Source organism: Eleutherodactylus coqui, chromosome 2, assembly GCF_035609145.1.
Source record: "Eleutherodactylus coqui strain aEleCoq1 chromosome 2, aEleCoq1.hap1, whole genome shotgun sequence".
Classification (NCBI taxonomy): domain Eukaryota; kingdom Metazoa; phylum Chordata; class Amphibia; order Anura; family Eleutherodactylidae; genus Eleutherodactylus; species Eleutherodactylus coqui.
Window position 1 is genome coordinate 197,578,607 of NC_089838.1, and position 15,462 is coordinate 197,594,068.

Genomic DNA, 15,462 nt, shown 5'->3' on the forward strand with positions numbered 1-15,462 from the left:
TCAAAGGCAGAGCATAGAGCTATAGGCAAAGCAATAAAGGCCTTCAGGCTACAGGCATAGCCATAAGAACTATAAGGGCTATTATGCATTAGGCAAAGCCATAAACGGGCTATAGGCAAAGCCATAAAGGCCATCAGACATAGCCGTAATGCTATAGGCCAGTGTTTCCCAACTCCAGTCATCCTGGAGCCCAAACAGGTCATATTTCCAGGTTTCCTATTATAAGAACACCTGTGGCAATGTCTGTGGCACCAACAATACTTACATCACCTGTGCAATACTGAGGAAATCCTGAAAACATGATCTGTTGAGAACTGGAGTTGGGAAACCTTGCTATAGGCAAAGCTAAAAGGGGGTATTATGCTGTAAGCAGAGCTATCCAGGGCCATTTAGGCTATAGGCAGAGCCATAAAAGGGTATTATAGACATAGCCAACTAAGGCTATTGGCAGAGACAAGAAAGGCCATCAGGCCGTAGGCAGAGCCATAAAAGGTCATAGGCAGAGGCCAAAAGGTTAAAGCCCATAAGCCCCAAGAATAGACTATACAGATCTTTGAGCGTATGTATACAGCCATCCCCTTAAATGTTTAATTCATGAAGGGTTAAGGGGGTTCTGTCATGAAAAAAAAAACAAAACAAAAAAAATCTATACCTACCTAGACAAAAGGCAAAATTCAATCCCTTATGCAGGGTGATTCTACTCACTGGACTGGCTGGAGATCCTCTCAGAAAGCTTAATTTCTTCTCCCAGCTCCCCTGCCCCAATCAGTGGTTACTAGACACCACCCAGAGCAGTACACACCTGAACTCCATCTGATGATGGAAGCACCACAAACCTCCAGGCCAGGTGCAATAACAACACGGAGTATAGCACACAACTGAAGGGTTCTCCCACAACTGCAGAAGTATCCCTCAGAGCTAGGAGAGCACAGCATCCTCTGCAGGAAACGAGAGGATGATTCCGGGCTTACCCAGGGCTCCTAGTGGGGATTTACACTGGGGACAGGTAACCTCTCATGCCATAGAAGTTTTGGGAATGAGGACCTGCAGTCCGCCAACTTTAGAGATCTGGAAGAATCATTGAAAGAGCAGAGGCAGCCACTACCTTCCTCCAACCTGTCTTATGGATGGGAAACAGAAACTGAGGTGAAGAGTGTGCCTGGGTTCAAAGATCTAGGAGGTTCTTGTTTCCTGTCCAGACGAGAGGTGATATCTAACTGGTGCTCTCATGGGCATAAGAAAAAAGGAAAACTGTTGCTTTCATAAATCCCTAATTACCTATAACTAACAGCCAGATGCAGCGGTTTTCCTAAAACTATGTATGAGACCACCAAGACAGGTTTCACCCATAGCATTTTTCCCTAAAATGCTGTGACAAGATGTTGGCCATACCTACTCAATAGAAGTAGGTATAAAGCACAACCACTAAACATCCCTTTTGAAGATGCAACACATTTTATAGTCTATGTTGGATGTCACAGTTGTTCAAACTGACACCGGATAACAAACATTTTTCCGTGAACGTATGAAAATTTCAACCATGGCCCACTTTCTAGACTATGACTGGCAGTGGTTGGCTAAAACTATTTGTTTGTTGGTTGAAAGTGTCAATTTTCATTTATTTTAGCCTGTAAAATGGGAACATTAAGCCAATGGGCAAATATGAAACCTACTACAAATTGGGCATTTTTGGGGGTCTATCCATTAGCAAAAGTTTTTGAAGACAGAAGAAGATTTCAACCGCAGCCAGATTCCTGCAAAATGACGACAGTCATTGATCAGCTAAAACGATCGTTAAACTACAACTGATGAATAATCATTTTGGTTGAAATTTTCATCAACTTTAGTCTAATGGATATAGAGAACTATGGCCAGGCCATAGTCTTAACATGCTTCTTAGCAATGAAAGTGCAGCGCTCTTTGGCCATAACAGCATCCTCAGGATTATCTCTGAACTCTCTGATCTTTTTAAAAACCCCCATGGACAGAGCTAAATCCATTCCTGTTAAATGATTTCTGCAGCTATGGGAAAATAAACTTATTTTCTAGTTCTCCTTTGTTGCAAATAATGGGCAATTTACACATAATTATGGCTCATAATTTGTTCAAACTTTCAGTCAGCGAACTCCACCCTCCCCCCTCAAAAAACTAAAAAAGTAATCGCTGCATCGCGGGCTTCTCGTTACATGTAAATGCTCCATAGAATGTGAAGCCTGCGATAAGGCTGTCTAAAAACTCTGCACAAGCGCCAACGACCTTATTGGTGACGTGAGTGCTCGTCCAGTCGTATAGACGACTATTGTCTCGTGTGAAAGGACCATTAGTCCATTTCTGGGACTTCCCGAAGCAGTGTGATTTTTCAGGAATATTTCTTGATCTAGACACCATTCCCCCTAGTCTAATAAGTCTCCGTTGAGATCATCTTCCTTCTGATCATTTTCCTTTTTTAGACAAGCAGCAGATAAAGTCAACCTGTTTTCTGCAAAGTTGAAAATTTTTAGGTGAGGAACCACTGTCACTCCCCGTTGTCTGTTTATTATAGTCAGAGTTGTTGAATTGTCTCAAAAGAACTTCATAGTCGGACCCTGAAGATGACCGGCTGCTCATAGCTTTCAGAATTGCTAGCCGTTTTGTGTTTGAGGAGCAGGAGACTTGACTTCTTCCCCGAAGACCTTTTAGGAGATAAGGTCCCTGCGAGCCCCAGCTCCATAGTCTGGTATCCAACGTCAAGATGTGTTAATTGTGAAATGATCAAGGGAGACCCCTGTTAAGATTGCATGGAGCTGTCTATTAGTCTAGTGCCTGCCTCCCCTCTGATATCAGTATTTTCTGATCTAGGGAGGAATCATACCTGTCCAGACAGAACCCATGACCTTCCTGAATTTGTCCTCTAGAAAAAAGGCTTCAATCTTACAAAATCCTTTAGAATTCCTAAGAATATTTGAGAAGTGGGGGGGATCAGGGAGGATTTTTCCAGTTATGTATTCCACAGCCCAATTTGTGGAGGATGGATATTACCCTGTCCAAATCATCATCTAAAATGTCATGTAAAGCCTCTCTTCCCTTTGAAGGTCAGCAAGCTACTTTTGGGGGGGAGGGGGGGGGGGGGGGGGGCTATTTTAGGCATTTTTTTCTTCTTCATCGAAGTTCTACTTGAGCTTGACAGATTTGGGATCATAAGCTTTCCCCATCAGGCTTTTTCCATTATTTTTTAATGACCATAAGAAAAGACCATCATCCAAAAGAAAAGAATTGTAATATGGAAGCAAAAAATAGCGCATGCCGTATTCAAAAAGTTGAAGTAAAAATACAGCCATGTGAATATAGATTTAAATTGGCTCCATATCGCGGTCCCAAAACACGGAGCAAATACATAGCTAAAATACGCTAGTCTGAAATCCGCTTAAACGAGAGTAAAACACTGAAGCACATATGTTGCCACACAAGGTAAGATTCATTTTTGTAAGTTTTATTTGCACTTTTTCTTTTCACAGAAAGTTTAGCTGCATATTTTTGTTTGCATTCACGCAAATTTTATTTCCGCCAACTGATGATCTCATCTGACGGCTTGCTTTTTTTTGTTTGTTTTTTTCATATTCATTTCAATTTTTTTAGTATTTTCTTGTATTTTATTTTATTTTAAAACAAGTCCATCAAGGAAAGCTCTAAACCCTCCTAACCCCACCTTCTTCTTCCCCCCAATACCTCCCATAATGCGTATGTGGCACTTCGGCACACAACATTGCCTGGAGAACCCCTTCACCCCCGAATATTAGGACAATGTGGCACTGTGGGGGATTGGGACATCAGTACACTTCTGGCACGGTTTGCTCATTGGAGGTTCTTACTACTGTGGAAGATTCTTACAGAAACCACAGCTCTACAGGGAACATTTGCCTCTGACCAGAAGTGAAGGGTTTTAACGTATATGATTTTTCCCAGTTCTTTACATTATCTTCAGCACACTTTACATAGGGACGCCATTCCACAAAACTTTCTGGTCGGTCTTTCTTCTTGCTTTGCGTCCCCCATTTGGCATCACACACTATGGGGTATAGAAGCCAATCCACAATGGTTCTCTGTTCGGAAGGTGCCGTCTTAGTGGCCTGGGTAACCTGACTTCACTAAAAACAAGCAAGAAAAGAACATGGTGCATCAAGAAAACACAACTAAATAGGAAAATTACTGGCATCAAATTCCTGAATCTTGTCAGGAAACAGGAATCTTCCAATGTCAAAGTTCATCAATAGTACATGACAACCCACAATCTTTGGTCCCTCCTGGGTTGCTGAAGAATCTGCTCCACCCAGCTGTAATCAGTTGTGTTGTGCCTGCTGTAGAAATCTCTTGTCTTCTCTGGGGGAGGAAAACATGACAAAAGACCTGCAGAACAGGAATGTCTACCTCCGGTGGACACTCAGCTTAAACAGATTTAGCTCAGTGCCTGCAGGAGGAGTATAAGGAGGGACTAACTTTGTGCTTAGTGTTGCCTCACAGTAAGCAGCAGCTATACCCAAGGTCTTACTGTTTCCCCACAATAATTTTAATAGTTCAGACTCGCGTACATGGAAATACCATATATGTGTTTTTTATGGGGAAAAGAGGGTGGGTGTTTTTAAAATATATTTTACTGTTAAAAAAACAACTTGTTTAAATCTTTTTTAGACACTTTCATTTAGTCCCCACAGGAGACTTAAACTTGTGATCATTTGATCGCTTGCACTATATACTGCAATACTTCAGTATTACAGTATAAAGTGATGTTTGAGGTTGTATATCCAGGTCTGCTACGGGCAGGACTTGATAGGCATCTATGCACGGCAGTCCTGGGAATCTTCAGTAGGCTCCCGGCTGCCATGCCAGCCCATTGGTACCCCCACGATCATATTGCAGGGAGCGCAGATGAAGCGTGCGGTCAGCTTTGACCATAGCATCTAAAGGGTTAGTTGCCTCGATAAGAGCCAACTGATCACAGCTGTTACCAGAAGCTGTCAAACAGTTGATAGCCACGGGTAAAAGAGAGGACTCTGCTTCCGAGACAGCTCCATACACACGTCACAATCCCCGAATGTAAATTTGACTGTTGTGAAGTGGGTAATCTACTCTCAGACCACCAGTTTAAAACCCCACAATACCTCACCTAAGTAGTAGTTAAAAGCAAGCTGAAATCCAAAGCAAACTTTACTCACCGTGACAGTCAGGTTGAGCGACATAGGAGAACAGCTATCGGAATAACCTGGTGAAATCTCTCAGAGCCCAACACACCTGTTTACATTCCTCAGCACTGCAATAAGACACAAAGAATAGGCCATATAATTACCAGATGCACAGGTTGTTTCCAACTACTTCATAGATAAGGACACAAATATGATATACAAGGCCCAAAAACTAAGCTTTAACACTTATAGAAACAAGCAACATTGTAGAAATGTGCAATATTCCATAAGAGTGTGTTGGGAATAACATTATGATGTGCTGCAGTCTACATGTCTCAGGTTGTATTCCCTTGTTTTGTCTGGTTGTCTTATTTATACGTTTCTGTTAACTGTACATTTATAGCGCAGCCATTGTCTTAGTTCTGACTGCAACACTGGCACCTATACATGTCATACAACCTCTTGTTTAATGCATGGTGATCATGGCACCTAGCAATCTGTCTCACCTTGTGACTTGCTTATGGAAGTCTGTTAACTGTTTATGAGTTACTGTGATAGCACCCCCTGACATCTCCTTTGGTAAACTCTTCAAAGATGTTTCCAGCCATCTACAAAACGTCTGAAAGAAGAAATCAAACCGTGGTTTCACTTTTTTATCATCTGGTTCAGAAAACTCACATAACAAAGCCTTTACCAAGAATAAATATGTGAAGCAAGAAACTTGTTCACTCAATAAGCATTTATGGTACCGTAGAAACTACTGATGGGAGTTCATCTATAGTAACTTCCATACAATCCTAACACTAGTGAAATTCCTATAATTCCAGGACTACTAGACAGTTTGAGCAATTATATTCATAGAAACCATTTTGCTTACCGGCCTGTCAAAGATCATGATTTCCCAGATGACTTCAGCCACATCAGGCAAGGTGTAAGGTGGGAGGCAGAAACAGCACGAATGTAGAAGTTGACTAATCAGTTGCTGCCCAAATTGGTTCAACACCTGCTGGATCAGGTCCTTCCGTACCTCAAAGTTTTCTTCATGCTGGGTATTGAGACAGATGAGACAAGACTTGAAAGGCTTCATATCTTTTTTTTCTTTATCTCTCTCTAATGGGATGCAATCCCGTTCTTTGGCACAAACATAACGCTTTCACACAGAGCACTCATAAGAACATGCAAAAAAAAACCTTACTCCTGCCATGATCTGCTTTTACAGGAGGATTTCATATTAATGCAAGTGAAGATGAATCACTGTATAAGGAAAAAGATTGCAAAATGGTGTTTCCATTCCTCAAGGCCTCTGATGTCGGCGAATGGAAAAGTCTGTTTGGGTGAGGCGCACCGTTTTCTGCTATAAATGGTTTTGCTCTACAATCATTTAATACTGAGCATTTATTTTTCAATATGCCACTAACTGGCTATAAACAGCAACACAAATTACATAATATGCAGAACATTCCATTATACAATGATTAAAGAGACTCTGGTCCCAGGGACAAAATCTGTCCAGGCCCCAAAAGGGAGGCATTATATTTCCTACTGCCTTCCTTTCTCCCTGTTCTCAGGACCCCCCTCTGTGGTCTTCCAAGATGGCAATGGCACTCTTGTCACTACTCATTGCACACTGTATCAGTAGTCAGATACTGCATGCTAATGCTACTTTGAGATTGGCCTGCGCGGCTCATGTAAGCACCATTGGCTACTGAGAGCACAGTGTAAAGCTCAGTGTGCATCAGAAAGTCTAAGAATCGCCATGACCATCTTAGAACATCGCAGAGGCGCCCAAGGAGCAAGCGCATCAGCAGCAGAATAGGGGGAAAGAATTGCGCCAGGTAATATAATTCTCCCATTTGGTTGCTGGACAAAGTTTGCACAGTATAGTGTATCACAAAAAAACATGAGGCCTCAGCTAGCATCCAAAGGAGCTGCTCCTCATGGCACATTTAGATAGCAGCACAATAGTATTGTACAATGTTGTAGAGAAGTGCTACTATGCAGCTAATCAGTGTATGCACATCAGTAATGCAGAGATTGCACTAGTGCTGATTGGCTGGATTTTCCAGCAAAGTGTACACGCCGCAGATTCGAACTGTCTACAACATTGAGTCTAGTTAGTTTCAAGTTACAATGGCCCAGGAAAGATCACGGTTTACTGAAAATGTTGTATCCAGAGGCCATTGGAACTTGCCAGATCAATATATACAGATAACAATCTAAGGCTCAGTGCACAAAGCCGTATGATGTATATTTATTGCAAAAGGACAAAATTGGATCATCTCCAGGCAGTAAATATACATCCCCTGAAGCAGCTCTAAACTACTATCTGTGGAATGGCTAGACAGAAGAAAGAAAACGGTGTTATATCCTGTAGAAAGTATCCAGCACATGGTACCAGACTGTGAGGACTTACATCATTGGATACCCCAGCATGGACAAGATCACGGAGAAACTTCATGACACTACAATTGGCATCTCGATGGTCTAGTGTAGTGGCAGCAATAGCCCACTGCAAAACATGCACGAGTACCTGACTGCGCAGCAGGACAACGGGACACCGCTGAATGAACCTAAGGGAGCATATACAAGATGATCTGATGAGGACAACATCTTTAGGCGACCATTACACCCGAGTTTGAACCCACATTATACCCTTTTCTACCAAAATTGAGAACATCCCAAGATCTTTCAAGAATGTTCTCCTTTGTTCCGAGATTCAGTCCCACTACTTTTTAAATTAAAGATATGCAGGAAAGTAGATCTCCCAAATACTGTGAAAGTGGCCCAATCCACATGGCGACAGACATTATACATTACTTAGAAAGTAAGTAACTGATAATTGGCTAATAGGACAGAATTGGGTAAGATGGCAGAAATGGCTGAATAGTAGGTGATAAAAGCAAAATTTGCTCATATGGAAAATAACATGTGACCTTTCACATAGCATTACCTTGTTAAGAGCCGGAACATGTCATCTACTGTATCTGGGTGATTACGGAGCCCGTTTGGATGCTCAAGTAGTTGAAAAGTGGGAACACACAAAGCCTGGTATTAAAAACAGGAAAATTTCAGACACCTTCACATAACAAGGAATAACCAATAACACGGTACTAATTGTTGGAAATACGTTACGGCACAAAAAATTAACCATGAGACTCACTTGTAGCATATCGAGCAACCCTTGCTGACACCCTTCTTCCATTCCATACTCATCCACCAGAATGCTGCCCAGGTAGAGGAAGCATGAGTGTTGGTGCATCTGGTACACATTTACCATCTAGTGAGAATATACAGAGTTAATATAGTTTCAGTAAAAGACTTTCTGCAGCTGTAATACAGGTACGTACAACGCCAATGAAGTGATGGTCGACAATGATCGCCAACAATATGGTCCTAGAGCGTATCAAACCAAAAATATCACCGGAGGGCAAAAATCACTGAACAGAGTCTCTCATACTTTGGACATATCCTGTGAGACAATTCTCTGGAGACAACATTGGTGCTTTGGCATAGTTAGCGGGTCGCGAAGAGGACGCCGCCAAAGAACATGCTGGCTGGACGTAATCAAGGCAGATACACCCTATAAGTGACGCAGCGCTGCAATCAACGTGTTTCCCCACTATGTTACCCACACTGGGGGCAGCATAAAGATGAGGACAAGTTCCCTTTAACGCACAAGCCCCACTTAATTCTATCAAAATCTTCTTGGCGATCTGTGAGACAAATAGCAAAACGAACGTGTGCCGGATAGCCTACAATACCTGAGTTACAAGAGGCTGCAAGAGAGCAGCCGATCCTTTCCCAACACAGCGCACTGCAAAACGCAGACATCGACAACACCGCTCCACAATGCGATTGTCCGCACGGTGTTTATTTAAAGTTTCTGACATCACAGGCCATATCTGAGAAGAGATGAAATATTAACTAAGAAGTGAAACACTCTGCGCGTCTCCACTAACGCACAAGTAGCTTGACTTTACTAAAACAGACTCATACAGAAAATAGGAAGCCCACCTTGGTACTTACTTCTTGGATGACGCGTTGACATGGATGGGTCTGCCCATTTTCCACTGTGGGAGCAGTGTGCCTAGTAAAAGTCCAAGCAACAGTTTCAGTGCAACCTTTTTTTTTCCCTTTATTTCCATAATCTTCCTCAATACAAGACCTTTAAATTAATGTGCACTTGCATGTAAATAAATGACAAAGCAAATTTGAAAAATTTCAGACGACTTTTCAAAACAAACAGAAATGGCTATACATGGATAAACACTACGTCTGGCCATTATGACTTGTATATGAAATTGGTCAATGGTATTGCCCACTGCAAGTTCCATCTTTATCATTTTGTGCTGATCTAGGGGGCATACACTAGAGGCTATCATGTATCCCATAGACCGCACATGTAGGGGATCCTGCTTCTCTATCACTCTGCAGTATCATGAAGGACATTATACAGCCGTACTGAGCAGTGTAGCTGTGAATCCAGCACTAGGGCGAGCTAGAAAACTTACTAAAGTCTTCAGCAGCAGAGTATGTGGATCTCTCTGCCTCTATGGGTATGTTCATATTTTCCACGTAGAAAATCCGCAGCATTTACAATACAAGCTGTGTGAATGAGATTTAAGGAATCTTGTTCACACGGTGCAGAAAAGAAAATCAGCATTAAATCTGCAATAGAACTGACATGCAGATTTTAATCCCACAGCATGTCAATTTATGCTGCAGATTTTCAGTGAGGATACTGCCTTTTCAAATGAGGGACTGAAATACGCACCAAAAATAACACCCGTAACATGCGGATTTTCCACAGCAGAGAATACTACCCTATCCGTAACATGTAATCTGATCCCTCAGTGAGCTCATCCATATGGAGAGGGATTTCAGAGTGAATAATCAATGCAAATAAGTGGATAGGGGGGCATTTTACTTTAATTAGATATATTACAAACTTTTTAAGCCAAACTTACCTGAAAATGACTGCCAGTCGGTCCAGAAACAGTGTGGGGTCAGATGATATACCATTGTTAGGGTCTTGAGAGAGCAGCTGCACAGGGAAGTAAAAAAAACATTTCTTAATGTGATTTAAATTAAAAACGTACGTACAGAAACATAGATGGATGGTGTAACAAGCCAATATTTTTCAATGGCTTTCCCTATAAAACTGTAAGCAAAACAAGCACAATATAGAGCTACTACATGGACAGCCGATCTGCTTAATTTCAGTGTCTTGGATTATAGCACAATATATTGTACCGAGTAGACTGGATGCAAAACCTTTACGTCAATATCCAGAATATTTCGCATTGAATGCCAGTGACTAAAGGTGCATTTAGACTGAAAGATGATTGCTCAAAAATCGCTCAAATGGCAGTTTGAGTGACAGTTTTGAGCAATCATCTTTGCATAACTCTAAGTAGCTACGTAAGAGTTAATGCAGGCGAGCGGAACAACGCCATGATAGCTCAGAGAACAGAGTAGCTGTTTTGTATATGCAAACAGCTGCTTTGTTCTCGCCGTTATCAGCCGTGTCCTGCTGAGCTGCTAGCTCCGAGAAACAGCAGGAGCGCTGACAGCTCCTTTGTTCTCGGAGCGTTCAGCTGGTATCCCGGTTTAAGGCCCTTTTACACGTAAAGATAATCACTCAAGCTGCTGAAAGATTTAGTGGTAGTTTTGCATAAAAGTACTCACACCTACTCATCTGTTTGTTCTCATTAGCAAAGTAAACATCAGTAGGGCGTGTTTGTAGAAGGGATTATCTGCCCAGAGGGATTCCATTGTCTTCCCCCAACATCTGTTTGCCTTGCATACAACACAATGCATTTATTGTGTATGAAAGATAAACAAAAACTATCCTGCATTTTGCAAGACACTGAGCAAAATGCATTTCAATGGAACTAATTCTTTCAGTCTCTCAGCGTCTGAACGATGTGGGCTATGAATTCATCGTACAAACGATAAGTGCACGATGCCCGCGCTTACATGTAATGATTACACTGGCCAACAAATCAAAAAAAAAATTCTGTATCTGGTTTGGAAACAGGTTAATATAACTAATTTTGGGGTGCTGAATTCAGTGGAAGAATCAGACTCTGTCTATCACGTCACATTTCTGAGATTCATCGCACTATTACATAGACAATAATACAGTATTGACAAATATTGTCTGGTTTTAAATAAAAAAAATAACACTCAGAACTCAATGTTTTCTGGTAAAGTATTTGTGAATGAAACTCAAAAAATACTGATCTGCTGATGTAAGAATGAAGAGAAGTGCTTCATGCAGATTACAACAAACACTAAACAAGAGTACAGATAGGCTCATGTCGGTAACCTTCCTGCTCAACTACATCGATCTGCCATCTAGTGACCATTTTTAGAACTTCATCCACTGTGTAGTACATTCAAATAAAGAGTTTAGTCACTGATTTAATTTTACATAAATAATTCACCAGAAAATGAGCACAAACACAAAAACCTTTTTAAAAAAAATAGAAAAATATCTAAATTACATAAAAACCTTACGTGATGCATCGTTTCTAAAGGTAAATTCGGATTATACATCTACAAATCCATAAGAATTGATATATCGCACACCAGATGCAAAAATGCGGTTGAGCAGTGTTATCATTTATTTTCGTTCCTTTAAACGAACTTTGAGCAATAATCGTTGTGTGTAAAAGGGCCCTAAGCCAACTACTTATCTGCCCTGGTATCGTCACGTTTAGCCTCTAAATGTATTGACATATTATACACAAATAACTAAATCCAATACTACTACTAAACTATGTATAACTAGCCATAATGACCAACCAATTTTACAGTTCTATTGTCATATTCCTAGAGCCAAAATTATTTAATTTTTCTGTTGAAATAGCCAAACGGAGGCTTGTTTTTACGGGTCAAGTTGTTTTTTTAATGACATCATTTTGGCGAGATTATATCTATCTAATGTATTGTATAACTTCTACATTTCATTTTTACGGCGTTTAGCATATAGAATAAATGAGTAATAACATTTTCAGGGGCAGCACAATTCTGGAGATACCAAGGCTACCCATTTTTTTTTATTCTTGTACACCGAAAACAGATTTGTTTTTAAGTTACTGCATTTCAAGAGCCATAGTGTTTTCATTTTCCCCATCAATGGAGCTCCATGAAGAGTTGTTTTTTGTGGGTTGAGCTCTAATCTTCATTTATCACACTATTGAGAACATGTAAGGATTTTGATACATTTCGATTCACTTTTTTTTTTTTAAAGAGGCAAGATTACCAAGATCTGCAATTCTGGCATGTTTATTTTTTTAATGGCGTTCACCGTGCAGTATAAATATAATACATTAATTCTGCGATTAGTACGACTACATCGATACCAATGCATGTAGTTTTTTCTTTTTTGTTTTGCTAGTTTCTCACACTTAACTTTTTTTTTTTAATTTTCGCATTCAAAAGACTAATATCGTTACTTTTTCCATCGCTGTCAATTTCGCTTCTTGTGAGGACAGATATGCAAAAATGAAACTATTTTCACCATGTTTTTTATGGGGTAATGTGGGCCTTGTCTGTATTTTATATTTATTTATTTTTTAAACAATTTTTGTCCCATTAGGCAACTTGAATAGCATTTCTTTTGATCACTACTATAATACACTAATACTTCAATATTGCAGCGTATATCAGACTAGGAGGCTCAGCCTATGAAATCTAGACACTATGTTCAAAGCCTATTGGTGCCATAGCAACCAATCGGCACCCTGCATTCACATCGTGTGGATCAGATGGGTGACAGAGGAAGCTGCCTCCATCAGCCTTTTACATGTGTGTATGGGTGGTCACTAAGCGTTAAATATGCTGTGGTCCCCGAATTCCACTGAGTAATAAAATTATCCAAAACTATACAGAACACATTATAACACTTCTCACCTTTTTAAGTGATTCAACCTGAACAGAACACAGCTCACTCAAGCACTCAGAGATCTTATCCAGAGGCAGACGTGTCAGGACTAACGCTGTGCCTACAACCAAGTGGAGAGATGGAAGCGGTTATAAAAGTGGAAATCTACTTTCACTCAGATGTAAATGATGTGCCATACATACTATGCATATTGTCAGTGAGCTTTTGTTATGTGCCAAACAATAAAATACTGAAGCAATATATATTTAAGGAACTCTGGCCAAGTCCTGGCACCTTGGGGAGGTTTCCAAGGTTTGTTTTCTTTAGTTCTGTAAAAATGGCAGGCGATCATGGAAAATATGTGCTCACCTGTCAGACCCAGCATTACATCTCCAGTTCTCCCTGCCAGGTCTATTTACAAGCTGCAGTCACAGTATGTGTATCAAACATCATAGACCACTATAGCCAGATCCCACAATGCACCACTGACGCCTTGATTGGCTTTCTGTGACGTTTCATGTCTAGACTGACGGCAGCTTGTAAAGAGGCCTGACATGGAGAACTGGAGATGTGGTGCTGGAGCTGCGAGGGTTGAACAGGTGAGCGCATGTTCAGGTTTCCCCCCCCCCCCCTCTCTAAAAATTAAAGGGGTTGTCCCGTGATAGCAGGTGGGGGTAAGCACTTCTGTATGGCCATATTAATGCACTTTGTAATATATATCATGCATTAAATATTGGCCATACAGAAGTTATACAGTTACCCACTCCGTTGCTGGCGTCCCCGTCTCCATGGCGCCGACTAAAGCTGCCTTCTCCCTGGATTAGACGCGCTTGCGTGCTCGCGCCGGAGCCGGACAGAAGAGGGCAGACAGCGCATCCGCAGAAGACCTCTGCAGCGCGAGCACGCCGGAGCCGGACAGAAGAGGGCAGACAGCGCAAGCGCGTCTAATCCAGGGAGAAGGCAGCTTTAGTCGGCGCCATGGAGACGGGGACGCCAGCACCGGAGGGGGTAAGTGTATAACTTCTGTATGGCAAATATTTACTGCACGATGTATATTACAAAGTGCATTAATATGGCCATACAGAAGTGTATAACCCCACTTGCTTTCGCAGGACAACCCCTTTAAGGGGGGGGGGGGGGAAAACAGCAAAAACAAAAATCGGATTTTTGTACTTTTCGCAAAATCTCTTTCTAGTCTCGTTCATTGGCGGACACAGCTTAAGTCCATATGTATAGCTCCTGCCACTAGGAGGCAGATATTAACTTAAAAAAAAGTGTTAGCTCCTCCTACCATCTATACCCCTCCTGCAGGCACCAGGTTAAACAACATTGAAAGAGAAAATTGTAAACCTTAAATAATGGAACAGAGCTCAGAACCATGTGCAACTCCGGGAAGAACATTCCAGCAAGGGTGAGGGCATGGTAAAAAGGTGAAAAACGTTTAACGGCGCTTTGGGTGGGTGCAGCGTCGCTCAACGAACGAGACAAGAAAGCGATTTCACAAAAACCTAGTTCTCTTGTTTGTTGGACCATAGGACATTCCAGGGCACTCCCTCAAAGGTGGGAAGAACAAATTGAAATACATGCTCTCATACTGGCCACCCATAAAATGCTCAGACCACAAATAGCGTCAGCGGAAGCGAAAGTGTAAACCCCTTTAGAATTTAGAGAAGCCTACATAGTGAAGGCACCAAATGTGTACCGCCCAAGTGGTACCCACTGCTTCAGTAGTCTGTGCATTAACACGGCAAGGACACTCCCTGCCTTTGGCGCGATAGGCCTCCACTACTGTGTACCTCATACAATGCAAGACAACAGATTTCTAAGCTGTTAGACCCCATCTTGACCGCCTGGAATACCAAAAGAGGATATTTGGAAGAGATAAATCCTCAAGGCTCAAACCAAGTCCAATTTATGGAGAGTGGATTTTCTCAGATGTGTAGCGGAGGGACTGAAGGAAAGCTAAATTATTCCCTCATTGATGTGGAAGGCAGACACCAGCTTAGGCAAGAAGGTGGCTATGGGGCGAAGCCTGGTCAACAAGGCTGCTAACTCAAACCCTGCGGATGGAAGTGACTGCTTCTTAAAAAAAAAAAAAAAAAAAAAAAAAAGACTACCTTAGAGGATGAAAGATGAGCCGGGATGTTGCACAACAACTCGAAAGAGAGAACCTGAAGCATCCGTACCAGAATAAGGAATAAGGAGGGGGGCAGGAGAATGGACAATAAGCTAAAATTTGCTAGCCTGGTGCCTGCAGGGATAAGGGTGTAGCTGGCAGGAGGAGCCAACCCTTTCTTTGCTTAGCGTCCGACTCCTAGTAGCAGTAGGAGTAGGCCTAGCATGTGTCCCCCAATGCGACGGACGAGAAACTTTTTTAAACACCTTGCTTTAGCCATGTGACCAGAGTCCATGTTC

At 41.6% G+C, this 15,462-nt stretch overlaps 1 protein-coding gene across 4 annotated transcripts in view; it reads right to left on the bottom strand.

The window, feature by feature from the left end:
• Positions 1-3,453: 3,453 nt before the first annotated feature.
• TNPO3 (transportin 3) overlaps positions 3,454-15,462 on the bottom strand; it is a 43,160-nt gene continuing 31,151 nt past the window's right edge. The window contains exons 13-23 of one of the 4 annotated variants that reach the window (XM_066592187.1): positions 13,077-13,168; positions 10,124-10,200; positions 9,183-9,243; positions 8,918-9,058; positions 8,317-8,433; positions 8,107-8,201; positions 7,570-7,726; positions 6,034-6,201; positions 5,663-5,775; positions 5,190-5,284; positions 3,454-4,124 (exon numbers count right to left, since the gene is read on the bottom strand). In XM_066592187.1, coding sequence (XP_066448284.1) covers positions 5,224-5,284; positions 5,663-5,775; positions 6,034-6,201; positions 7,570-7,726; positions 8,107-8,201; positions 8,317-8,433; positions 8,918-9,058; positions 9,183-9,243; positions 10,124-10,200; positions 13,077-13,168 — 1,082 coding nt within the window. In that variant the 3' untranslated portion in view covers positions 3,454-4,124; positions 5,190-5,223. Of the gene's footprint in view, positions 4,125-5,189; positions 5,285-5,662; positions 5,776-6,033; positions 6,202-7,569; positions 7,727-8,106; positions 8,202-8,316; positions 8,434-8,917; positions 9,059-9,170; positions 9,322-10,123; positions 10,201-13,076; positions 13,169-15,462 lie in introns of all 4 variants that reach the window. The other 3 variants (XM_066592186.1, XM_066592185.1, XM_066592184.1) reach the window with 3 other exon arrangements.